General features: G+C 39.5%; 2 protein-coding genes across 5 annotated transcripts in view; one reads left to right on the top strand and one right to left on the bottom strand.

The window, feature by feature from the left end:
* The window catches only part of TBCE (tubulin folding cofactor E), a 31,814-nt gene extending 30,271 nt beyond the window's left edge, over positions 1 to 1,543 (top strand). For all 4 annotated transcript variants that reach the window (XM_014950615.1, XM_014950614.1, XM_014950618.1 and 1 more), the window contains 2 exons: positions 833 to 924; positions 1,177 to 1,543. In XM_014950615.1, the coding sequence (XP_014806101.1) occupies positions 833 to 924; positions 1,177 to 1,269 (185 nt within the window). In that variant the 3' untranslated portion in view covers positions 1,270 to 1,543. The remainder of the gene's footprint in view (positions 1 to 832; positions 925 to 1,176) is intronic.
* B3GALNT2 (beta-1,3-N-acetylgalactosaminyltransferase 2) overlaps positions 19 to 26,699 on the bottom strand; it is a gene marked incomplete at its 5' end in the record, with an annotated part of 27,441 nt that continues 760 nt past the window's right edge. The window contains 11 exons of the mRNA XM_014950486.1: positions 19 to 2,661; positions 3,024 to 3,080; positions 3,495 to 3,654; positions 5,057 to 5,182; positions 6,875 to 7,058; positions 8,299 to 8,380; positions 9,055 to 9,165; positions 13,454 to 13,549; positions 14,826 to 15,019; positions 16,117 to 16,217; positions 17,495 to 17,642. Coding sequence (XP_014805972.1) covers positions 2,527 to 2,661; positions 3,024 to 3,080; positions 3,495 to 3,654; positions 5,057 to 5,182; positions 6,875 to 7,058; positions 8,299 to 8,380; positions 9,055 to 9,165; positions 13,454 to 13,549; positions 14,826 to 15,019; positions 16,117 to 16,217; positions 17,495 to 17,642 — 1,394 coding nt within the window. The remainder of the gene's footprint in view (positions 2,662 to 3,023; positions 3,081 to 3,494; positions 3,655 to 5,056; positions 5,183 to 6,874; positions 7,059 to 8,298; positions 8,381 to 9,054; positions 9,166 to 13,453; positions 13,550 to 14,825; positions 15,020 to 16,116; positions 16,218 to 17,494; positions 17,643 to 26,699) is intronic.

The raw sequence follows: 26,699 nt of genomic DNA, 5'->3' as shown, positions 1-26,699 counted from the left end.
GAAAAGACTTACTCAAGCTTTATTCTAAAATAAAAATCACATTTATTATCACAAGTTGCATAAAATCAGATAGATACAGCTTTTACAAAAATGTTTGATTGATAGAAAAATATTTGTCTAAGTACAATGTGTGGTATTACAGGAATAACTCACTATTGCTGTGCCTTTAGATAAAGCTTCAAAAGAAGTGAAAGTTCAAACAAAATATTGAGTATATCTATTGCAAACACCGGAATCACCTCTGGAACAAACTACATTTTACTCATTCAAGACCCGTTACAAAAAATATCCCTTCTCGTAACTGACTTCATAATATAAACCACTCTACAACTGCTGGCAGTTTGTTTGGGACTAGTTAATGTAATACCATTTCTGAGAATGGCACTAGTTCCACAGTGACATTCATTTTTTTGTGCTGGGAAAGCCAATTTCTGGTAACAAAAACTTCAGGGAACAGTCGCCAGATGCAAGTAGTCAGAACCTGACTGGTGTGTGTCCCAAAGGTCACTTAGTTTAGCAAGTAGGAAATACAAACTCAGAAAAGGTAAATTATGAAGCCGTAACACTTTAATTTGGTCTAGGGGATCAAAGCGCTTAAACCCGAGTAGCACATGCTGTCCCATCCACCAGAGATTAAACTATTTTCAATTGGATATTAGCAGTTATGGTTTCAGGTACAAAAGACATTATTGCAGTGTTAGAACTGAAGCAGCAATACAGCCTTTCCCTGTTGCTATAAGCAAGTATAGTTGAAACACTGGTACTTGGCTACAGCTCAGTAGTAGCAGCATTTTTCTAATAACTTTTTTCTTTCTTTCTTTCCCCTTGACAGAGTCTATGACTATTCAGAGGGTCAAAGGATTGCTGTATCGCCTACTTAAAATTCCTGGTTCAGAACTGAAACTGTCCTATGAAAGTTCTAAAGTGAGTTAAAAATGGGTAATTCAACAATAAAATACTGCATATGCTAAAGGTCAATAGCTTGTTCTAAAATATTACCTAATGAAATTGATTTCACTTAAGGAGGGCAGTCTTCATGCTGTAATTTAGGACTTAATTTCATTCCTCTAACATGGCAGATCCTCCCTGACTGCGACTGCCTGATCTAGATTTGGTTTACAGGAACAGATTTCAGTTTAAGTCTGATCGGGTTTTTTTTTTTCTTTCTTATTCTAGCTGGAAGGAAAAGAAGTGGAATTAGACAATGACTTAAAGCCTTTGCAGTTTTACTCAATAGAGAATGGAGACTGCGTGTTGGTACGGTGGTGAGAAGGAACTCTTGGTAGACTGAAGGAGAAGCCAGCGCTGGAACTGCAGGAGAGTTACAGGCTGCCCACAGAGAGCACGGCCCGTGCCTCAGCACTCCTGGGGGAGAAGGTGAACTTCATACAGGCACCAAAGGGCTATACAATAATACTTTCAGCTCCTAAGCTTAATTGTCAGTCTCCACAAAAGCATTTACTTTTGGAGGAATTGTCTCACTTGAGAGATACCAAATAGTGCTTAAATGCTTCAATTAAATAAAACTCCAGTTAAGCCTTTTGCCAAGATTTCATACCTTCCCACTGCAGCGAGAGTTTGTTTCACTGAACCGAGGATGTGATTTAGTTGTGATGTCTTTGCTTATAATAGGGCAAAATTAGTGCTGCACTGAAAGAGGCTACTTGCTCTTTTTGTTTTCACCTACTTCCAAAATACCTTAAAGCAAACCAAAGTAAAACAGCAGTAATTGTAGAAGTATCTACACAGCTTTAGGCTATTTAAGGTCAAAACATGTCAGACCTTTATTCTACCCTACAGCATTAACATACCACAGTATAAATAAGTTCTCAGCATACTGCAGGCATCGCTTTTTATTTTACATTCTTTAGTGTGCTGTTCCTCAATCTTATTTCACTTTCATTTGTGTACCCTCAGCTTCATATCTAGTAACACATTGAACTGTCAGAAATCCTTCCTAATCAGGCCAAGTTTGCAGTACTTCAAGATTTGGTATAAGCAAACTTTGATACTGTTTTTATCTAAAATGACAATGGTATAAACAAACTAAACATAAAATCCTAACCCCTGGCTGTCCCAGCCCCTGCAGGGATGAGGGCAGCCCCTCGGACAGCACAGACCCTGCAGCAGCAAGACCTACCAGATGCCCTGGTGCTGAGCACAGCTCTCCCCTGCATCCTGGTACAGCTCTATACTGAGTTAAATCAGTAGTACTTAAATTTACAAAAGACAGGCTAGTTGGCATTCTTATGTGCATTTATTAATTACAAGTAGGTCTTTGATTTTATATAAAAAGGAAGTTTATCTTAAACAGTTTGGTTTTTGTCAGATCAACACATATGCTCTAGAAAATGAATAGTATCAGTCCACTTGTAATTATCAAAAGGGATGTGCAAATATTGTTATACTTTAGTTGAAACCCAACATTAAAAGATACCTTAATATTCCTTATTGTTCCAAGAACGAATCCAAATGTACACTTTTCCATGATCGTTGTAAATTACCCTGTTTTCCAAGGCAAGTCCATCATCTTTCCTCACATCTGCAAGGGTCTCCACACAGTTCCTTTAATCTCCAGAGCTCTCTCAGTTCCTGTGGAGAATACTGGGGGGAAGAGAGCATTCCACTCTCGCATGTCTTCTCACACAACCAGAGACTATCCTGTTAGATAGAGAACCATTTCAGTAGTTTTTCTTACAAAGACTTCAGTCTTCAACAATCTTTACTTCCAAGATTCAGATTTTCATTGTTTCTAGCAACAAACTTTCCACACAAAGGTCACCAATCAGAGGTATGTGGCCCTCTCTGATCTGCTAGACCTATTCAGAGAACTTGAGGGGTGGGAGTTGGTTTGTGGGAGTTTTGGTATTTTCTTTTAAAAATATCTTAAGAAGTTTTTTCTGGATTTTAATCCAATGGCTATGTCAATTTATTTTTTTTCAAAGAAAAAACATTTTCCCTATGTTACTTGGAGCACAAGCATGTTCTCTTTCCATAAGATCAGAGAATTTCTTCAGACTTACTTGATATCGCTTGGGCCCTACAGCTGCCATCCAGATGCCCATACTCACATCTTCACCCTGAGACAACACATTAAAATAAAAAATACAGATATTAGCAGCAGGAAAGCATGAAGTATGACTTTCAACTACAGTAAGTTGCATCATGTACCAGCAGTAAAAGGTGGTAACTACATAAACTTATGTCTGACTATTTTAGAGGTGTTAAATTAATCCTCCCAGCTTTCCTGTGATAATGCATTGTTCTTCAAAGAAGAGAATACAAAAAACAAGATTACAGCTCCACAGGTTCTCAGTCCAAAACAGCTGTGCTTTGGACCTAGAAAAGACACTAAGTGTAGTAACCAAAAGCACTGCAAAAAGCCAGCATTAACCAACACCAACACTTAAGCAATGTCCTTTCCAACTCATCCACTACCCGTGCTATGCCCCGGACCAGTTTAAGATAGAAAAACTGAACCAACGCTTTCCTACCTGGTACGTCTTTAATCTTTCAGAGTTGCTTGCCAGCCACTGAACAATGTCTTTGGAGATGACGTAGCCGGACCCACAAGCAAAGGCTGGATACGCAGGACTTGGGTACTCCAGCTCTTGCCATTTCCCAGTTCGATCAACTGCCCAATTGAGTCTGAAACTGAAGAGCATGTTAGACGTGAGATGTATACAAAGGCCTCTGTGAAACCTATGGATGCTGCTAACAACTGCAGTAACACTGATGACAAACAATATTAAAAGGAAGAAATAGGTGGTGATCCTAATTATAGTTCCTGGTTGTACTTCTGTAGGGCACACATCTAATTGAACACAGCAGCTAAAAGTGTAACTATTGTTTGGTCTCAGTCTTGGGCAATAAGAGAAAATTCTCAGAACAGAAACAAATACAACATTAACAGTCAGGTCTGTCTGCACCCACTGCTGGGTTTTGATCCAGGTAAGTGCCAGCGTCCTTCCCCGTGTTCTGTAACAGGCACATCTATGTCCAACCCCCTTTGGTTAATCAATGTGACATAAAGTGGGTGCCTCCAGCAGGTGAGCAGTTACAGTGATGTTACACAACCCATTTTCCTGATAAAACCAGTGACTGCTTAAAAATGAGGAAGCAAGGCAAAGTACTGGGGTTTTATCTACCTTCTCTAAGCTGTTTTCCTTTCTCTAAGCTGTTTTCCAAATGCAACTCAACCAGAAAATCAGAGGACTCGTACAGGCTAGAGAACACAGGCCCACCACTCAGATCTTTGAGATCATCACAAGACAGCCAGCTATTCCACACACTTCCACACACCTTATTAAATCACCTTATGAGTAAGCAACAGCCAGTACCAGATTCGTGAAGCAAGACACCTTCCAGCTTTTCCTCAGCAGGAAGACACATGGTGCAGTTGTGCTACACTGAGTGTTACAGCAGTGTAGTGTTTCTGCTATGTTGGCTGTCGTACCAGCGCAGCGATGCATTCCATAGATGGAGAGGAAGAAACAGGCTATTTTGATCCTCCTAGTTATTCACAAGGGCAATACAGGCTGGGGAACTTCACTCAAGAATTCATGAATCAGAGCTGCCATTTCAGACAGCAGCAAAATGGGCAGCAATGCCTGTCCTTCATAAACTTCAAAATAAAGGATAGATTATAAAGCTAATTTTGATTCTCCCATTTACTCCATTTCCTCAAGTCCACCAAAAAAATCCAGTTGCTTCAAAAAAAAGTAACATTTACAATTCTAGCATGTACTTGCCTTTTATTTACTTAAGTACCATGACAAAGACACATACAACACATTTTAAAACTAGGCAAGATATTCAGCAAGTTCAATGCAGTGTAAAGGCACATCTGGAAAACTATTGTAAAGATTGAATCTCAGTATGCAGAGACCAAAGTTCTACACATAAAAAACTAGCTGCCACAGGCAGAAAAGTTCTACACATTATAACTAGCTGCCACAGGCAGAAAAGGGGAACCCACATGAAAACAGACTTAAAACAGTAAAGCATTCACTAAAGACATGGTATCCCTTAAAGACAAGTTAAAAAAACAACTTACTTTCCCCACCAAATGTTTGGCCTGTCCAGCTTTTTCTGCATTACCCTGTTAAAGACAGCCTCCAAATCAATGTAACAGTCGTCATCTGTCTTCAGCAACAAATCGAAACTCGTCGATTCAACTGTCCTGTAGCCAAAAAAACAAGTGATGAGATGCTGAGCTGCAGCCCACAAACTACAGTTACGCAGGAGAACACTCTGCAGGAGGTTTTTGGGAAGCAGAGGGGGAAGGAATAGGGAAGGAATGTCTTTCCTACCCTTGACTTTTAAACATTTTCCTTATTGACCAAGGCTGACTGCTTGTTCCACAGAAAGGAGATGCAGCTGCATCCTATGATGATCTCACAACATGGATTTATGTATAAGCTGAAGAAAACAAACTTGAAGTTTTGTTCTCCAGGACAGATGGTGGATTTCCTAATGAATCCATCTTAAAAACAGCATTGACCTCAGAAGGACGTGAATCCCTGTTGATGATGGCAGCACAGCTGGTACAAGCCAGTGGCTACATGTCAGTAGCCTACTCTTCAGGATGAGACAGTCAGTTTAAGGGTGATACAACTGTAGAAGGCTGTAAGAAACATCTGTGGAAACAACTTGGTACTTACTCTTCCTCAGTAAAGCACCCTTCAGATGTGAAAAAAGTAATCTTTAACTGTCTGAAATAGCTGAATATCTGTCCCTTGAAAAATAATCAAATTAGCTTAAAATTGTAGGGATTAGTCCTGGGTTGATTAACAAACATTGCTTTTAAGGGTAATTTGTCTTAACAAGAAAGGCATCTCCCTTAAGCCTTTCATTACTAAATCTTGAAAAATTTGCTAACCTGTAAGAAATGATCACAAAGATCTAAGTCTTGACATTTAAAGTCCCTTTTTAGAACTGAAGGCATGGTCCAGTTTTTCAGTTACATTCATAACCATGAAATCTGTTAAATGAGTGCATAATCTTGCAAGCAACTAAAATTGTCAGCTGTATTTCTTAGTCCATAGCAACATCAATTAATTGAAACAGTTGTCTCAGGGTAATGGAAAGAATTGCAAATTAGCGTTAGTAACTTATTAGATTCACCACAGAAAATATAATACCCTATGAAAATTCTTCCTCTCAACTTTCTGTTCCCCCTATACACAAGCTTCCTGTCCTTCCCATCTACTCAACACTGACGAGGCCACAGCTGGAGTACAGCACCCTGTCCTCAGTACAGGAGAGACATGGACACATTGGATGGAGAGTCCAGCAAAGGGCCACCAAGATGATGAAGGGACAGGAGCATCTCTCCTATGAGGAAAGGCTGAGAGTGCTGGGACTGTTGAGCCTGAAGAAGAGAAGTCTCGTGGGGAAGCTCATCAATGTATAGAAATACCTGAAGGGAGGGTGTAAAGAGACAGAGACGGGCTCTTTTCAGTGGTGCCCAGTGACAGGGCAAGAGTCAATGGCCACAAACTGAAACACTAAGTGTACATCTTGGCCAAAAGCCATTCTTTAAAAGACTAAGGCTGCTAGTCTTCAGTCAGAAGCAATTAAATGAAATTACAAGGACACATGAAAATTTTCACACCTGGACTCTTTAAGCAAAGCCTGTTTTGCCAGCTCATGCTTATCTGAGGCACCAAGGGTCACCATTCAAGAACTATACATCCTGCTATTTTACTCACTACACGCCCCCAAAACTGTGAGAGCAAAATACAACTTGATGAAGCAAATCACATAAGGCAATTCCATTTCATGGAACCTGTCAGACAACATTAACATGCTGGATCATCTTGCTCTACAAACAACAACATTCCCAAGAGAAAATACTTTCTTTTCGACTTACCATCGGTAGAAGTTCAGCAGTTTGGCTGGAACGTTTCTGTAAGTGTCAATAACATCTACAAAAACGATATCATCATAGGTACTGCTTTCTTCCTTCAACAAAGCATCTTCTTTTTCAAGATTTTTTATATGACTTGTAAACCTTTCTGGTCGAGTATGGAGGCTTTTTAAAAGAGCATCACCTTCTGCAAGAAACAGCACCCATCATTAAACAAAGATGCTCACCTACATACCATTTCACGTGTTTCTCTTGGATGGTACACAGCATACTGACAAAACAAATCTGAAGAAGTGTTCAACTCAATGGGGCTATGAAAATCCCTACAATTTAAAAATTTCTATAAAATGATAAAAGTTGCAGGACAACAAAGAGACATATCTTTGCATAAGGTCAGATACAGAAAGTTTAAAGTAAAAAAAGTATTCTCTTCCTTTTCAGTAACAAAAGAATTCAACTTTTTAGGATTCTTTAATATCAAGAGCTTTCTAGGACTTTACTGTTACTGGTAGACTAAAAAGGCTACTGTTATATCAATTGCTCCTCAGCTAAAAAAAAATAATAAACCTCAAAACAAACCAAAAATTTGATGCTAAATATAATCACATTGCCATTGCTCTGATGTAGCATAAATGGTCCCTGCTGACCCACATCACGTAACTGACTGCAGGTAAAAGCTAAAAAAATATTCCAAGAATACTGAACTACTTGGTAAGGAGAGAGTTTGTGGTGCTGAAGGACTTTTTGACAAACAGGATGGAAGGGCTTTAGCAGACCTCAGTTTAGACTTCTACACAGATGACAAGACAACAGAACTACCCAATTACATCTGCCAGGCCTGGCTACACTCTGAAATTCAGTCACTGCTGATGTTGGCTACGATGCACCGTAAGAATACACCAACTCCAGCGCTCTGTGCTGAAACCTTAGACATTGGAAAGGACTCCTATAGAGTCCCTGAACGTTCTGCCAAAATAGGTGTAAAATAGCAACAAGGGTGGGCTATGTTGGGTAGTCACTGTTTGTCAGTAGTTAATATTAAACATCACAGCACACTACTTCTAACAGTAGCAGGATTCAAAAGGGAAAAATTTAATTGCACAACATTTTTAACTTGTGTTTGGCTAACAGAAGACAAGGACAGAGAAGAGTCCAGATAAAAACATTACTTCTTATAATAAAAAGACAAAGACATTCAAGTCAATTGGAACGGGTGACAAAGATTTTGTTTTAGTAGAAAAAAATCAATTTTTTTCTGATTTTTTGTTGGTTTTTTTATGCCTAATGTCAATGTCCTGATGCGGTTTCATTGCTTGCCCTAAGGTGATCAAGTTCATAGAGATCATATGAATTTTATCTCAGAAATGTAATTTAAAGTTCCTGTTTTATCATAACATCAAATGTGATGCTACTTTGTGCAGACTTACCTTGAATAGTGTAGATAAAACCACCTGCTATTCCCTCCACACCTTCTGTGAGTTCATGTGGCAGTGACCCTTCCCCTGCCTGCTAGAGACAGATTATAGAAAGAAATAAATTAGTTCATTTCTTGTGACTGATGTGTTTTTCCCTACAATTCTAAGATGTGAAGTTTTCTGGCAACTGGGAATTAAATTAATTTAAAGCTCTTCTGGTTTAGGTAGCTGCATAATGAAAGAATAAGACTAAGATTTTTAACTGTAAAGTTTTGTGGCATTTTTTGAAGTTTCACCTACAACTAGTGGTATGACTGAAACTTTTGGAAAACTAGTTTCAAAGTTGAGAGCAAAACGTAAAGTTATTCTGGCTAAAATCCAACAGCACAGCATGCTTAAGCAAGCAATATTTTGATAGGAAAAGAGACACACTGCCAAAATGCAAAAAACAGGTTTAATCCCATCCATTGGGATTTTAGCACAGCATTTTTGACCCACATTTTGCCATCTCTGATATACTGATACTGCTTCATACCTGACAAAGCCAACAGATGGACTTCACTCACTTCAAAATAAAAGAAAATGCCACTTATTAGCATCATTTTTCACATGCCTTTGTCCTTTTCCCAGGCAAAGTAAACTTCTCCTGACACAAATAGCCCAACTGAATTAACAATTTACAGAGAAACACAGGAAAGCAAAATGCTAAATACCCAAGACTTATAGGTAAAATAAAAACATAGTGGAAGGGAAAGTGAGGTGACTCACCGTAATGACTCTGAAAACACCCCCTCCATCATTCACCACCACTTTATGAAGGTTTCTTGAAACAAGACCCTGAAGATCCTGGCTTTCCCACACAATGGTACCTTCAAAACTCTGGTAAGAGAGCAAAACACCATTATGCAGGTATTCAAAGACTTCAAAGGATGAAAATCAATCACTTTGGGGTTTTTATTTATTTTAAAATAGCCACCTTCACACAACGTATAGTTTGAATGCACAACACAGAAGTTTTACTAACACTTCCATAAAAATGAGTTACACATAAAAGAAATACATCTGTGAAACTCAGTAACGCGTAATCATGCTTTTAAGACTAATCATGAATCTCTCTATTAGGAACATTAAACTTTTAACAGAAGTCTAGTGTAAAAGGCTCCGGCTTCCTAACATCATTAAGATGGTATTTAAAGTGAAGTGAATTTTTAAAATCAACTATAAAATCCTGTATTACAAACAGAAAACGTTAAAACAGATTTGGAAATAAGTGCTGCTTTTTAGTTATCTGCCAAAACCAGAGATCAGAGACTCAATCCTGACACCAGCAAAACTCAAAGGAAAATACAGCCACCTTCATCCTGGCAAAGCTGTCACAAGCTACTGTAGCAGAGTCACAGAACTCTGCCCTCACATCTTGGCTGGTAAGGAAAGGAGAAGATAAGTGAGTATCTTTAAAACTTTCTGGGTTGAACTGTCGATTTAAGTTATGTCACTCCATGGTTTATATATATGTTTGTGTGTAAATTCTTGCATTTAAAGCATTTCTTCTCAACACAAAACCAATTCACCTAACAGTCCAACTATTACCCCTTTTATATAAGACTTTCCTGAAGACCCCTGAGAACATGCAAAGGGACAAGCCATATGTTGTACAGGTAAGAATATGTGTAGTATTATAGTTTAAAAAAAAATTTTAAAGCTATTTCACCCTTATGACAAGGTAGTATAGAGTAGCTGTAGGGTTATTATATTCCTGACTGCCAGATGAGCACATTATATTTTGTTTCTCCCAGTTTCATAGGAAAAACACTGGTAGCTAGTTTGGACCTTGAAATAACTTCATTCAACTATTTGTAGTTTTGCTATAAAAAGTCTGTTTATTTGTACTAACCTCTCAGCTCTTCCCCATTTTAGCATCCTTGTACTTCAGAAACCTTCTCCAGAAACTCTCCAGTTACTGATGCCATTAAGTCTAGCTTAGAGCTCAGGTCAATCCTTTGCTTTCCTCTAGAAGTAGGTCTTAATATCTGCAGCAGTCTTGGTATTTAATGACAGCTGCGTATTTCAGAAGTCTCCCATTTATTATGTATAATGCCAAGTTTATAATCTAATAATGAACCTAGTCAGTGTCTATTCAAGCCTGACTTGCATGCTCAATACTTACCCCTTGCTTTTTAAATTACCTGTCAGTTACCAAAAGAAATGGACAGCTAATAAGACGTTTTTTAGTGGCAGGACCCCTCAACACCCTGTACAGTAAAACCCACATGCTCAATTTCTCTATTTGCAGTAGGTGTCATCTCCCATTCCAATGTTTTTTGCTGTAAGTCCCACTTCTGTGCCTTGCTTAGCGACACAGCCTTTGGTATGTTGTTTAGTGAGCCTGAGAGTCCTTTCACTCCTCAGCAACCAGAAACATTAAAATTCTCACCACTGACTATTACTGATACTGACTTCAAACACGTGCTAAGAGTCCTAATCAGTTACTACCAGTGAACCACAGTGCAAGGTGTCCTAAAGCTATAAACTGTCATTATTTTCCAGGTTGAGAGACTTGTAAGCAAATTTTCTAATGACTTTTGCCTTCAGCCATTCTTCCTCTAAGCCGCTTAATGAAAGCTGAGGCCTGGAAATGCTTAAAGCAAAACATTTGCGGCACACCTGAGACTACATCATCTGTTTTTCCCCATTTAAATTCCAGCCTTGTGGCTGCCAGAGCACAGTGGCATTTACAGTGAATACCGAACAGGTGTACTGACATAATGCAGCCCTGGCAAACTCCCTTCCTCTTGTTAAACAGCGCTGTGCTTTTTGTTTCTCCAGCTACTCCCCATTAGTAATACAGCATATGCATAGCACGAGGTCCCATTTTCATGCAAGCAGCCCATGCTTTTTGACAAAATAAGTACATTGCTAAGACTTGGCTGTAAGAGCCCCTGTGTGAGTTTTCGTTATCTGCTAGTGGTTCTGCTCTTCTGTGCTTTCAGTCGTTCCAAAGCTGAATGATGGATTCTGTCTTTCACAATCTGGCCTGCCAGGTGCTTATTCTAACGCTGCGTTCCCCTCCCTTTCCCCAAGACGAGCAGAAAGAGCAGCGTTTCAGCTGGAAGATGAATGAAGCTCTTCAACAGACTGTACAACCCATTACTTCTTGAAGGTGGAAAGGCAGAGAATAGATATTGTCTCAGAAACCATCTTGTGGCAATTAAACAGTTCACTAAATTTACTGCTCTCAAACAAGTAGATAGGAACATGTGGGCGTTTTATCTCCTCTGAATCATCTCGTATGGTTCAGCATCCCAAGCATCGCAGGAGACTACATGCTGTGCATAAACCCTATTAATCTACATTAGAAACATCATGTTATCCTGTAAGCATTCAGCACATGACATGTATCAGATTAAGGAAGCCCACACAAAGAAATATATGAATACTAATATCCCCTTTCTAAATGAAATACTTCCCATCTGCCTCTCAGGAAAAATGCAATCATTTATAGCAAAATTACAACTGCCTAGAATTTTAGTATCTCCCAACACAGTCTTGCAGGGAAAAGGCTTACAGGTTATACTACCAAATTACTGCATAACCAATACTCTTTTTCAAAAAGTCAAAACCCCTGAATCATTAATACTGCAAGAGGTCTGCTCACTCGAGAGGTCTCCTGCCAGCATAACAAAATTGCATAGTATTCAGTAAAAACTGTTTAAGATGGTAAACCAATTAATCAGCTGCAGATTCCCCTTAGAAGAGCGGGTTTCCAAATGCACTCATTCTTATAGAGCCAGGGGAATAACTCAGGGATTAAACCGGCCCCAAACATCCTCTCCTCCCCCTCCAGTCTTTTCTTGCTCCATTCTTTCTTAAAACACTGAATTTCTTGCATAACAAAACTACGCAGACCCAAAGACAATTTACAGAAATAGCAGCAAGGGTTCAGTCAAATAGGAGAATATTTAAATGAAGGGGAAGAGCCTAAAATGGCAGCTGACGTATCTAGTGAGAGATCACTGGTCCACCAGCAACAATTCCTTATGCCTGGGAGGGGCTGCTGTATCAGGATTCGCATTCTGAGTCAACTTGTATTCACTAAACCTTCACTGTAACAATATCAGGCTTTTTCCTACCTATATTTTGTTCCTCTGTGCTAAATCACCTTCCTTCCTAAGCAGTCAGGTTCTATAGGTTCTATATCCCTATACCAAAACGCTACTCTTGGATTGCGCCCGCAACCCAAAGAGGATTTAAAAACAAACAAACAAAACCCCAACCACCAGACTTTAGAACCTGCCTTGTGAGCTTAGCTATTTGTATCTCAGGACAAATATGAACGCTAACACTCATTACTGTCCAAAAAGAAGTCTTCTCCCAAATTTCTGAGGGCCGCCCATTTAAAAAAAAAACAAAAAACAAAACAAAACAAACAAACAACAAACCAACTTCTATTGTAGGATGTTGACAGGCTTTAAAAAGCCAAATGTCAGTCTTCTGTGCACCACATACTCCATTCAGTATGTTACAGATAGACTTTACTAAAGATCTTCCTCAAGCTCCAATTCTTGTTTCTTTGCATGGTTCAATGAACACAAAATTCCTCACTAGTGCTGCCAGAAAAGGAATAACCAAAATTTCAGTTGCCATCAGTAAGAACTTCTTGATTACAACACTTCAACCATGACAACTGTCATTGCATATGTAACACACAATATCTTGCTGTTATGTCCAACACATCAGAAGCAGAAACATCTTTTCCAGCTGTTCCCTAGAAATCTGTGCCATCCTCCCCTTCCTGTCTTGTGTACCAACGCCTGAAAAAGCAGGAGGAAGAAACAAGCGTCCCACTCTCTGGTAAACACTGCCACAGAATTGAAGCAGAAACAATTTTCATGCAGAAACAATTTTCATGCAGAAACGGAAAATGTTTCTGAAATCGCTACTATTCGTTAATGTAATTTTTAACTAGTTTGTAATTTTTCAGGCTTTTGCAGTAGTACTGGTGCTAATGAGATGGTGTAAAAGAAACTCCAGATTTCAGCATATTCCCTCAATTAACATTCTAGAGATTTTCCATTGCCCTTTTCAGCTTCAAGCAAAGGCCAATTCTATCGGTCAGTCTCTCCAGCTGATTTAGAAGAACTGCAGGAAGCTCCGATACTGCACATACCTCTGGCAAAATGAACTGCTCTACTGGCTTGTACCACAATCTGTTCACTTGCACTCCACAGCTTGGTGGACTAAAGCGAGCACTGAAGAGAGCTTCCTGTGAACAACAGAAAAAAAAAGAAAAAAAAAAGCCAAAACACACATTAAAAGCGCTATAAGATTATGTAAATCTTGATCATCTCGGTTAGTTACAATGGAAAGAGGCTTACTGACTCTACAAAACTTAGCGAAAGCTTTATTCTCACAACAGTCTCAGCCTCCACAGAACTCAAGTGTTGGATTGATAAGGTGGAAGCAAGCAACAATGGAACAAGAGTACAACTTCAAATAGAATCCAACCAACACAGCACATCATCTGGAAGACTCAGACTCATCTCCCAGGTTACAGACTTTTTATCTTCTGTTTAAATAGGTGACTACTATCAATCTCTTAATTGCAACAGAGGATGCTGACCCCTGAATTAATTGCTACTATATTAAATAGCCCACCAAATGGCTCTTAGATAATAACAAATGACATAGAGATGCTGCATTGCCAGATTCTCAGTCTACAGAAAACAGCCTCCAAGCACGCCTATAATACTAATTTTTCTCCTTCACTGGAAGTAAAAAGCTAAGGCAGATCAAGTTATTAAGCTCTCAACTTTTAGAATTCTACCATTTAGGAAACACACACCTGATTACAGTTTTTGTTTTTTTTTTTTTTGCTATTACAAACCTAGCTCTTTTGAAAGCTCATCATAAAAGTCAGGTAGAGATAAATGCAATATCCCAAATGCAACAGTCATACTCAATGATTTTTTTCCTCCAGGTGAGCACTAAACTATTATCTCAAACCCATAATAGTTTGGGAGTGAGGAAAATTATCACTGAAGTTTGATTATTACCTGTAAATAATACCAGTTTCTAGAAGTCTCAGAATGTCTTGCCAGAAGACAAGAAAAAATTACACATCCTGCATCTCTCTGCTTAAAGGCACCAAATGTGCCTTTCTGCATGTGTTTTAAATATGTTCAACAGTTTATTTTTTATTTTTTAATACCCATCAATACTTAAGAACCTCAAATGCAACCACAATTGTGCTTGGAATTGATATGAGTGCTCGTTCAAAAGGCCATTTAAATTAACTCACAGCGCTTTGTGAATTTCATTTTTTTCTCATCTGGGATGTGTGTGTATATATATATACACATATATATATCTGTGAAATAAGAATTTACAATGCAACAGAAGGAAAATGTAATTCATACGCTTGTCAGTTAAGTACTCTTCTTCTAAATCATCAACACAGCATGTCGCTTTCTGTAAGAACTTAATCCACAATAAAGAGACAACATGCTTTAGTCCACTTTCAAAAGACTACAATACTCTACCTCATGTTCTGCCTGGTACAGTTTCACAGTGATGTTCCTCTGGAATCCCACACCATCAGCTTCATAAAATACCCCAAGACTGGTAATGACAATGGGGTAAAGTACACGAAAGTTCACACTGACAATTCTGTCTTCAGATAGCACGGAAGGTACATCCTCGGGGAGACTGAATGCTTCAATTTCCTGATTCAAAACTGTATGAAAAAGAAAGGACAGAGGTAATGTGAGTTCTCAAACTGGATACACACAAAGCACACTGGATACACACAAAGCATTCTGATTAATTAGCACAGCTCGCAAGTGCACAAGGATAATCAAATGCTGAAGGAGAAGAAAATACAACTGGCTGCAGACTGCAGCAAGGAGAAACTCACAATGATGCAGCAATCTACAGGCTACCAGCAACTGCAAGTCAATGCCTACATATCCCCAGGGAAAAGACTAGAAACATAATAAATCCACAGAGTGAAGACAAAAACACTATTTGACTGCATGAGTATCTGTATATTAGCACATTAAAATAATTATTCATGTATCAAAATGGCATACACCTCCACTGAGTTTGGCTGCCTGTTTTTTGGCATGATTGCCTCCCTAAACCCTGGGGTACCATTTATTTTTGGGAGATTAGCTAAGCAGTGGACGTTGCCATTCAAAGAGAAAGTAACAGAAGTTTCATTTTATACACGTAAGTGCCAAGCAGTCTTTAGTTAAGTTGCAATTAAAAAGAAAAAATTAAATAGAAAAAAAAAAAGGTGACAGGAAGAATTTACAATTTTAGTTAGGAATTTTTGTATGACAGCATTTCATTTTTTCCCTGTGGTACATTTCTTAACTGTTCTCTCTCTAGAGCTGAATCTGAAAAAGCTATTAGCCAGGCTTGCTTAGAATTCACTTTGTCACCAGAGGAGTCTATCTGCCACTCAAGATTCTGGTGCCTTGCTACTTCCTTCACATATGACACTAGACTGGGTCATTCCATCTCTCTCCAACTTCATTTTACACAGGGATCAAGTAAAAATGTACATTATATGGGAGAGACTGTCCCCAAACGCAAGGAAAATGCAAATCCATTAGAAGTCAATGGCCTCACCTTCATACCCCAAAGATCTCTCCCTTTCATGCCTGCACATGGTATATACAGGAAGATCATGCAACTGTTAAGACAGCAAGTTCTAGGTGGCATTTCTTTTCAAGAATGGCTGTCTCAGTTAAGCATCCCAAACTACTCTCAGAAAAAAATATTAGCTCTAGTTCAGATCATAGAATTTTTAAAAGGTAACTTCTATACCTGGGTTACTGATGTTCAGAAGTTTGCAGGAGTAGGGGTCTTCTCTGTCGTCCACCGGCACAGCACAACCATGCGCACCTATTATAAACTTCACAAGGACACTAAAATAATTTGGTTTTATTAACACCAGTTCTTTTCCCTCCTCCCTCCATCTTCAATAAACTATTTTCATCACAATGGCCTGTCTTCCACAGGATTGAGATTCTGAACCCCTTAAAATCAGTCTGTATGTAGAGCAACCACATGAATCCCCTCATAGGAGCTCAATTCCAAACCCACATTAGCATTTTACATTTCATATAAGGACACAGGAAGATTGGCAACTAGGAATGGGATTCAAGACAGCCAGCATACTAAACAGAAAAAGACCTAAGGCAACACTGAAGGATCCCGAAGACCTGCCTTCCCCTGCCTGTCTTTGTTACTTAATTCAAGTTTATTTAAATATTCTGCATTCAAAAGGCAATGAAAACAAAATAAGAAAAAAGACACATAGCATCAAAAGGAGAAACAAGGACTCGACTATCCCTTACAATAAAATGTCTCAATTTTGGGCTGCAGCACAACAGGTTGCTCTTTTCAGCCCCAATGATGGTTGTGCAACCGTCAGAAGGCAACAAGAGGATCCACCTTAGCCTAGTCTTTCACCTGGCAGCTAAATAACCTCCTGCAACTCCACATGAGCTATGAAAGGTCACATTTTAGATAACTGAAGTAGCTTGCTTCACTCCAAACTGCATGCTGACACCAAAAGAGTGAACAGTAAATGTCTTTCAGTGCAAGGCAGGTACTGACACGTGAGGCCTATCAAAATGACAATGTTTCCAGGAATAAACTGCAGCAGAACCTTCTCAGCAAGAACAAAGCTGTCTGTAGACTGTCAGGTCTAGGCAAGCAATCAGGAAGGGTTCTGCTGCTCACTCACACTGCAGCAGTTTGGTGCACCTGGTTCAGCGGGAAATAAACCTGAACTTTGCAGCTGAGGCTGTTGTAAGAGTGTTTTGTGGTTCTCTCACCAAATGTGATCCTTCCTGCTTTCAAGTATCCTGAATTGCTAAGCATTTCAAGTTGCATACCATACAAAGCATACATTGCAACACAAAAAATGGAGAGTCTTATACATCGCTAATGAATAGTGGCAACTAACTGCAATAACAAACAGCAGTGAACAGTCAAACAATTACATTCTATTGCTTGTATAATAGTTACACATCAGAAAAGTTCTTATATATTACTAAGTAGATTAAAAAAATAATCCCAGTACAAGATGCTCGCAAAAAAGCAAATACCTTCAATAAATAAATAAATAAATGCAAGATGTTTAAGCATTACAGTCTTCCCCCTAACAAGCCCCAAATTACAAAACACTAGAGATTACCGTTGGCTCAGTGCAGGATGTTGTTTCAGGTGCTTGAACCAGGTGTTCCTGATAACACTGCGCAGTTCATGATTGTGTCGAGCTGACAAAACACCTACAATAACATCATAATGTTTCAGCTTCCACTGAGGAAAGAAGGCCAGTGGACCTAAAAATACAAAGAGACAAAGATTTATTATATACACATATTACCATAGGCCTGAGGTGCAAGTAATAATTAAAATGCATCTCAAAAGCAAGAGTACTGGGAACCTGAAACACTAAGACAAAGAAGCAGAATTATTATAGCATTCTTGGTTCAGAATCAGGGGAGCGTTTTCGACATGCCAAAACCTTCATTAGCAATCTAGGAAAACTTCACTGCAATGAGCTAAGCAAGTCACTGCAGGTAAACAAAACTAAGAAATTGTGACTCACAAAGCAGGCAAGAACATAAGCCTTGGTTTTGACTGACAGTATCTTCCATCCTTTAAACATTTGTCTGCCTGTCGTAGAGGCAAGCTGCCCCCTGAGAACATGTTCTTGCTGGGATTCTCTTTCCTATCAGCCATCAGAAACCTTGTGGGCAAGACACAAGGTCCTACTGTTCCCTCTGCGAACTCCTGAGACAGCCTGGACTTTCTGCTTGCTCATTGATACCTCCTCCAGCACAATTTATCCTAAAGCCTGGGGACTTGTCATCACTGGTACCAGGCCTTCACTATTAGAATCCACCATTATTCTACCTACAAAAGAAATTATTTTAACAAGGCCCGTCAGATTCAGAAATATACTCATTTCTCACCTTCTGTTTAAAACTGCTGGACCACCTTTCTGCTTCACCATTTCAAGCTAGTATATCAAGGCCCATCGTTTCTAACCATTTGAAACTGAACCCAACTCTGCCTTCACACAGGGTGTTACATCCCTACACAGGGGAATGCCCTGGCTTTATTCATAGCTGGATGTCACTGCCAATACTTGTAATCCACAATTTCGCTTGTGCTGTTCTAATTTAGAGACCATGAAAGCTGGACTTGGTTTCAAGCAAGATTGTGACCAGATAGAGACCTGAGAAGCTTTGACTTAGAGCCTGCAAACAGTCAGGCAAGTAGATAAAGCGAATTTGCTTAGTTTAATTCATCAGACATTCTAGAGTTAAGAGAGATTTACATTCAGCTTTAGCAAAGGATTGCTTTCCTCTCATCCTTTTTTTTCATTACGCTGCAGATAAAGAAAGCAAATGTAAGCGTGAGTGCCCTCTAAACTACTATACATAGCATAGACAAGATTTTGTTAAATCTAGTGCTAAAGAGACCAAAAATATCACCAAATCTGTATTGTGCATTCCTTATATACACCTTCTGTACCAGCACTCCCTTTAGCCACTTCAAAACTGAGAAGATAGATGAGTCTTGCTAAAACTGCTCACTAACCTAGGACCTCACAGCACCCACCACAGGAACTGCTGTGCCCAATCACACCAGACATCCATCTAGCCTTACGGTCCATCTTCAGCGTGCAGCATGCAGTGGAGAGGCCTTGGCCTTCCTCTGCTCAGTGCTGAATCAACAGCAAGAGATTTCAGAATTTGTTTTTTTTTTCACTTAGGGGCTATTGATACTGGCTTGCACATGACTTCCTAATTCCAGAGCCAAATAAAACAGTGTTCTGCAACTGAGTCTTAGAGCAGTGCAAGAGCAGGGAAAGCACAGAGTGATGTTTCCACAGGTGAACCTTTCTCAGTCCACTTCTCACTAAATATTTTAGTTCTAAGCACATAAACAATGATTTTCTAGGAAAAGGTTAAGTTCCACAGTTATTTAAATAAATCTGTTACAACAACAACCACCTTACCACTAATTTAAGATGAACATATTCTGAGAAATTTACACCAATTTATGCTCAGAATGACCTAAAAACCCAAGCAGCAAGCCACTGGTTCAATTCCTCAGTTTTTCACTCATGTCAACTGTTAAATCTACTATAACAACCATACATTGAATTGGTGGCAAGGTTCAGCAATACAATGTTTGCTGCCAGAGCAACAAACCTACTGCCCTATGTAACATCTGAAGAAACCTGTAAATCAAACACATTGCTCAACCCAAATACAATTTTATTTTTCCTTTATGCTTGTAAATACCAACCATCCAGAGGCTCTGTATGTCTTCAGAGATCATTACATAGCCAAGATATGCCAGGTCTCCACGACAGCAGAGGTATACATTAGATAGCCACACATTTATAAGACTACAACATTATAGCAAATTTCTCTGTAGTCTCATAATTTATTATCACACATCCCTTTTCTTTCCTTTTTCTTCTTCCATTCTTTGATTATTCTTAAACAGCCTCTGCAGACCTAACCACAAGCCTTCCAGTATAAATCTCATAGGAGGACTAATGTGTTTGTAGACTGCGCATGAGGTATTGTTTACACAGATTTGGTTTTTAAGATATCACTTTTAATTACAAGCAGAACTATTTCATTAAATCAAAATTAAAGAAAAATAAAACTAAGAGCGGAAGTCTACGGGGTGACTTGACTCAGAATAGCATAAATTGGCTTAAATCAATTAAAAAAAAACAACCTAAAAATAAGCTACTCAAATCAAATATACATTCTTTTAATTAGTTTATATTTTAAAATGAGTGAAGCTTTTGCTTATGAACCATTTGTGTGGGAACAATGTTAATGTAACAGATGCTTCAGAATTAACATCCTACTGCTTTTAGAACAGACAGCTCTTTCTTGTTTTAGGCAATCTTCAGGCTTACTAAGGTAGCATTACAGTGGTCTATATTCAGATGATTGTCTTCTCTGTCCCAGGGATTATGCCATTTTACTTTAAGACCACTGAAAATGGAAAAAAAAGGAAGCTACTTTCATAAAAATAACACTTGCTAAACTTTCAGGAAAAGATTCATATGTCTCTCTCTGAACTAGCACTATTAAAAAAAAAAAGGAAGATAAAGCGAGAGGCACAGAGGAAAAAAAAAAAAGACTAAGGCTATTATTAATTTATAAGGACAATTCAGGTATGTGCATATATATGCTCTGATGCAGCATAATTTAAGAGAAAACATTGCTGACCTCCAAGTCAATAATAAGAATTTATACAAGCAATCAATACTTGCTACTGGGGACCAAACTTATTAACAGTTCTATTTTTGTACATTCTTAGGCCAAAATTTTAAGTGTTGGTAATAGGCTTAAAAAATACATACTATATCGCTTTTACCTTGAACTGGTTGTGCAAAATAATTAAGCCTTTAAATTTTCCAATTACAAAGACAAAAAAGAAGACGACCTGTAAATGTTGTGGTTTGTGAAGTGGGGTGGGGAGGGAGCTACATACCAAATTCCACCATAAACCCTGAAAGTGTTCCTAACCAAAGGGATGCAGAAGGAGAGGAAGACTTTCCAATCCGAAGGTGACACTATTGCTAGTTGCCTTGCTTTTGAATTCTTACTGTCTTTAAGCTGCATCCCAGTTGCATTACACAGCCCCAGACTTCTCAGTGGAATGTAAGTAGCCAAATGTGCAATGCCTACCCTACACTCCTTTAGCATCAGGAACAAAATTGCTTTCACTTTGCTGTTTAACTCGAGGCTGTTAACACACAGCGAAAGCTACAAAAACATGAAAGGAAGCAGCCCTCTCTCAGCTGCTGAAATCCATTTAATTCTGTACAGCAACTGTAAGGAGTACTTCTGTCAGCTCTAAGACTACTGAAGTCCAGTCTGCCAGAGTCTTGTGTCATGTGGTGCATAACAAGCTCCTACTGAAGCTTTCTTGGGCTGTGATATTTGTAAGGACAGGCTTCCACACAGTTCTCTGATGTCTGACCATACATGTATTTCTATTAGTACCGTTTTTCACCTCAGTATGAGCTGCAATAATCTTTCACAGGATTCTCGGCCACCAGCTTTCATGAAATTTGGTGAGAACGCTGGTCTTTGAGACCTCCACCTGTCTGTCAAGCTTGACTGAGAACTGCCAACAGATCAAAGTCAGGGAGAGATGCAGGAAAAGGTAAACAAGTGCATATATAGAGCACAAAGCCGTGCCCGTAGAAGATGAAGCTAAAGATGCAGAGGTGTGTCTCCTGCTGAGCTGGCCATGGAAGGAGGTGACTGCTGAGAGTCAATCTGCTCGCCCTTCTCAGACTGTAACTGCCTCAGCAGCAGTCAACAGCTCTTGAAGTTTTTCAAAATCCCCAACTACAACGATTAACATGCATCTCTCCTTCCTGTGAGCCTGATTCTCAAGCAAAATGTCAAGTTAAGCTGTTAATTATATTTACTGTCATTATAAGGAGATGAAAAGATTGAGAGATCATTTAGCTTGATTTTGTCAACAAACAAGGTAAATATGATCTTGCTGCACATGTATCTACTGATGAGTCCCTTACCAACTACTAAATTTGCCAGTCATTTTCAGTCAAGTTTGACAAGGTGTGCAGTCCCCACAGAGATTAAATTCCCATGTTTCATGGAACGGGACAGGACAGAGAAAGAGACTTGTCGTTAGTGCCTGCACCGCAAAACACAGCAGTGTAGGCTTACCTGCACTATCAAGCACCAGAGAACCTCCACTAGAGACTGCTAGAATAAGTGAGCTCCACAGAAGGCTAGGCTTTGTATCTTCTGCTATTCATGCAGCTACCTTCTTTTTAGTAAAAAAAATAAAAAAAAACCAATGAACTAAGTAAGCCTGGCAGAAGTTATTTAGAATATTCTCAATTAATCCACTTCATAAGATAAGACTAAAAAGGAACAACACCCCTCCAGAAAAAAAAACCTTCACACATTCCAGGTTGTTATCTCGGTCTATTCTTGCGACTTTGCAACCATGTTCCCGTTTTTAAATGCTCTTTTCTTCTGCACTGCTTTGTGAAAGATCCAAACAAACACGAAGGAGGGAATTAACTGAATATAAAGAAGGTTTGTGTTCACAGAATGCTGACACATGCAGAAAAGAACAAACCATAGAGCAAAAGCAGCTCTTTCCCTCTCTCTAATCTTCTTCACTTAGAGTAATCGGCTACAGCTCATCTGCATTACAGGTTTCTCTGCAAGCAGAGCTACATGACCCCCCTGCAGCACTACTTTGTACCAGAGCTAAAAATTGCCAAGATGCGCACCCCTGATTTCCGCAGGAGCACAGTACTCCTTGAGACAGACAAGCTTTCAAAAAAGCTTTATGGATTTAAAGAGGAAAACCTCTGTAGCGGTTTTCATTTTCTTCTTATTTTTTTTTTCTTTTATTTTAACATCAACAGCATTCCCTTCAAGAAATGGGACAGCACGGTCCTTATGAGTTGCAAAATGGCAGTAGTAATACTGATGGGATTATGGTGCTCTAAACAGCATTAATACAGCGCTTGCACACTGCTAGACAAATCTGGGAACAACGGCCAAAGCATGAGAAGCCTAGACACAAAAGGAATAAGCAAATCCTGTTCTCAACACTGAAAACGATGCCCCCCCCCTTTTTCTTTTTTTTTTTTTTCCTTTTGGTGTGTTGGGGGAAGGGGGCAGGAGGGGAAAGCACAGCATCTTTATCCTTTGAAAAGTAGTTACTGATCCCTGATGGCACACAACAAAAGCCTACTCCCAGGGAAGGCTACTTGCTCCCTTCTGGCTGTTCTACTCAGAGAGCAGTTTAGTAGAGAACTGGTGAAGAGCTGAATTCAGCCACAAGCCTTGCTCTCCAGCTCTGGTAGAACTGGTACCCTTTGCCTCCTGCGTCTGCGCCAAAACGCAAAAAGGCAACTCCAGCACTGCTTGTTAGTAGTTTGCACTGTGTTAGACATTAGCCCGCAGAATAATTGCAAACTCTAAAAAAATCCCAATACAGTTCAGTTGGAAAATACAAGCTTTGTTGTGGGTTCTTTGTGAATTGTTTCATGCCCATCTAAGGTGAGGAGATTGGTTTTGTTGGAGATGGCCCATCCCTGGAAAAGAATGTTACAGTAAGATCTCACAGATGAAGGCTGGGGAACAACTGGCATTTTGGGCAGAACTGCACAGCGCCTGCCAATGGCAAACCTGACCCGTTGATGGAAGGTTTCGATTTCCAAGGCCACCAGCCTATTAGTCTTTACATGCCTACAAAAGATGAAATAACGTTGTGACCAAGCATACTGCTCCCAGACAGGCTTAACAGATTTCATACAACATCTTTTCTTAAGAAATTATCACATCTCGGCAGAATTTGTGCTTAAAAAGCACAGCATCACTCAGAACCTCAGAGGTTGTTTCTACATTTTGTTATTTCAGTACTGAGAAGCCCAAAGCAGGTTACACTCTCCTTCCTCCTGTCTCACTGTCATGTACACAGGCTAGTCCATGAGGGGGACAGCCCTAATCCTGCAAGGCAGGTCACTAAGCACCAGCCTAACCAACCCTGTACATGGTTCCATTAGGCCAGTGCCTGAAGAAGTACGTGCTGAACCACAGGACAACAGATGGCATACAAGCAGTTTCTAGAAAATGATGGGTTTTAATCTGTTGCATAATTATTCACTAGTAGAAGACTGACTCTAACAAAACCAAAAGGGCCCATTCTTAGCTGCCACACACCCCCAGAAATGTAACAGGAATAACGTTGTAAAGGGCATTAGCATCAGCAAAGCAGCAGCACATCACATTGAATGTGTGGGGCTTTCTGATTAGGCACTCTAACTGAAGCCCTACAGTGAGTAATTTCCTACTCAACAAGACTTGTGCCATCAATTAAAACACACAATTAGCAATGAATCCACCTGGAGTGCTAAAAGCAGGTCTGTCTGTTCTTTCTCAAATTTCTGAGGTCACTTTATAATTAGCATGTATCTAAGATTTTTACCAAAATTAATTAAAGCTTCCTACCCACAAACTTCCTTTGGATAGCACTTGTTTGTAACCAGTTAGACAAGAACTTAAATTGAACCTAAAAGCACGCTCTTGCACAAGGCTTGCTCAGAAGTGTGAATTACAGTCTCATTAACTGATGAAAAAAAAGAAAGCAGGATGCCACCAAAGTCAGGACACTGAAGCAAAGGCCAGTGCCTTTGGTCTCAGAACTGATCCTGTTTATTTTTTTTCCAATTAATGAGTACTGCCTACAAGATAGCTACTCTATCTTCTGTGACACCAAGGTGAAAATGATCATGAACACAGAGAAGGCCAGAATACTGCACAGGGAGAGACAGAACCAAGGGCCAAAGCACCCAGCCAAACTACAGGCCTTCCACACGGGGTAGTTAAGAAAATTTTTTCCAGTAGAAGTCAGAAGTCCCTGAATTGCTCAGCTTAAGAAAACAAAGGTTTAAAAGAGATACCTTTGATCTCTACGGTTACATGATGGAGGTGTACTTGAAGGAGGAGAAACACCCTTTTAACTGAAAGGCTTGAGAACAGAAGGGCAGAAACCAGTTGCAAGTAAGTTTAGGCCAGAAATGAGAAAATGTTTCCAATCAGGACAAGAAGCTTCTGGAACAGCCTTTTCCTAAGACTGCTAGGAATCAAAGTGAACAAACAAAAAGGCATCTCAACCCTTCCCCAAATAAATGTAAGCTGCCCAGCTGACATCTTAAGACAGAGATCAAGAGTTGCTTATTAGAAATAGCAGAATCGATGGAAGAAGATATCTATTCCAATCTTGTGTTAAGGAGTTCATGATGTCAAGGTAAAAAAATCACTAGAACAGGCTTAACTTTTTAACAAATTTCCATTTGTGTATGTGTGCACAATGACTATTGAGAGGGGACTTAAACTCCTCAAAAAACTGAATTGCTGTTCACTCTGCCTTTGGCCTCCACTGGTAGCTAATTTTGCAACTGTGGAGACACAGGGACGTTACACAGAAATACACAATGTACTTTTATGTCACAGCTACTGTAAAATCATGTCCCATTATGAGACTTAATTTTTATTCATATCAGTGATTCCACATAGTAAGTAATAAAGAGCACCTATAGCAGTAAACAAGAAAAAAACCCAAACAATTCAATACTCAAATGAAACAAGACTGGCTTTATCTGGCAGTACCAGATCCTCTTAAATAGCTTCAATTTTTTTAATAAATTGGGACATTTCTTACTCTTGTATATGAATTCATTAATGTTCCTAAAACACCCTGAATAATAAAAAAATAGAACACAGAAGACAACAGAGACAAAAGAGGTCCCTTTGCTCATCCTTCTTTTCTCTGCCAAGGCAGCCATACCTACAGCTTGTATATTTTGCAATATTTTGAAGGCTAAGAGGCAAACTCTTCCTTAAATTATCATGCAAGGATCAGGCTTACAAAGAGACAGCACATGTACAGTAATGAGCATTTTCCTACGGATGATGGACACTCTCTTTTTATAAGAGACATCAGTTTTTTCTCTCCTCAGTGTGAATACATTACTCAATTGGTTACAACTAAATAACCCTTGCCCAAACAAAATGTACACTTAACTCTTTCAGTATTTAAAAAACCACAGTTTGTTTTTTTTTTATCCTAGTTATCCTAACATTGTCGATGCAACATAGATTCACAGTAACAAACACAAACCGAATAATAACTGCTTGAAACAGTGAACCTCCGAAGAGGAAAGCATTTTCCCTCCCTCCCCAGCTGAGAAACTTCTGGATTTTCTTCAGAAACGTTTGTCAGTGGTACAGGCACTTCTGCAGGAAAGGTCATTATGTGATTCCATGTTGCCGCTTCCGACTCCAAATTAACGCACTGAAGTTACAAAAGCAGCACCATGAAAGAGGAGGCACAAAACCGGCCAGACAATTCAAACGCACTTGGGGCTCACAGCTAGAGCTCCCCTGATTTCATAACCCACGTGTGACCACTGCTCGTTTGATGTGCAGCGGCCAGAATACCGCCCCACAGACACCCGTACAACCCTACGGCCTTCAGACCACTGAAGTGCACACGCACTGACCTTGCTCCTTTCACACCTGCATCATTAATTACCGCCGGCAATCAGCAGGCTCTCATTTCCTCAGGGTTGTGCACACCCTGCGCTGGAACAGGCACTGGTCACAAGCTGCGGCTTTGTTAGCGGGCAGGTTGCCGGGTCTCTGCACGGACTTCTAAGCCGATCTCAAGTGAAAAAACACAATTTTTTTCCCCTTATCATTTTTTTTTCAGGTGTCCTGTGGTGTATTTCTTTATGTTCCCAAGCAGCACCTCCGGGCAGCTGACAAAGTTTCTGTTCCAACAGATGCCTGTTT

This window comes from Calidris pugnax, unplaced genomic scaffold (assembly GCF_001431845.1).
Source record: "Calidris pugnax isolate Ruff unplaced genomic scaffold, ASM143184v1 scaffold24, whole genome shotgun sequence".
In the NCBI taxonomy this organism is placed as follows: Eukaryota; Metazoa; Chordata; class Aves; order Charadriiformes; family Scolopacidae; genus Calidris; species Calidris pugnax.
The sequence above is the reverse complement of the archived record's forward strand: the minus strand, read 5'-3'. Positions and strand labels throughout refer to the sequence as shown.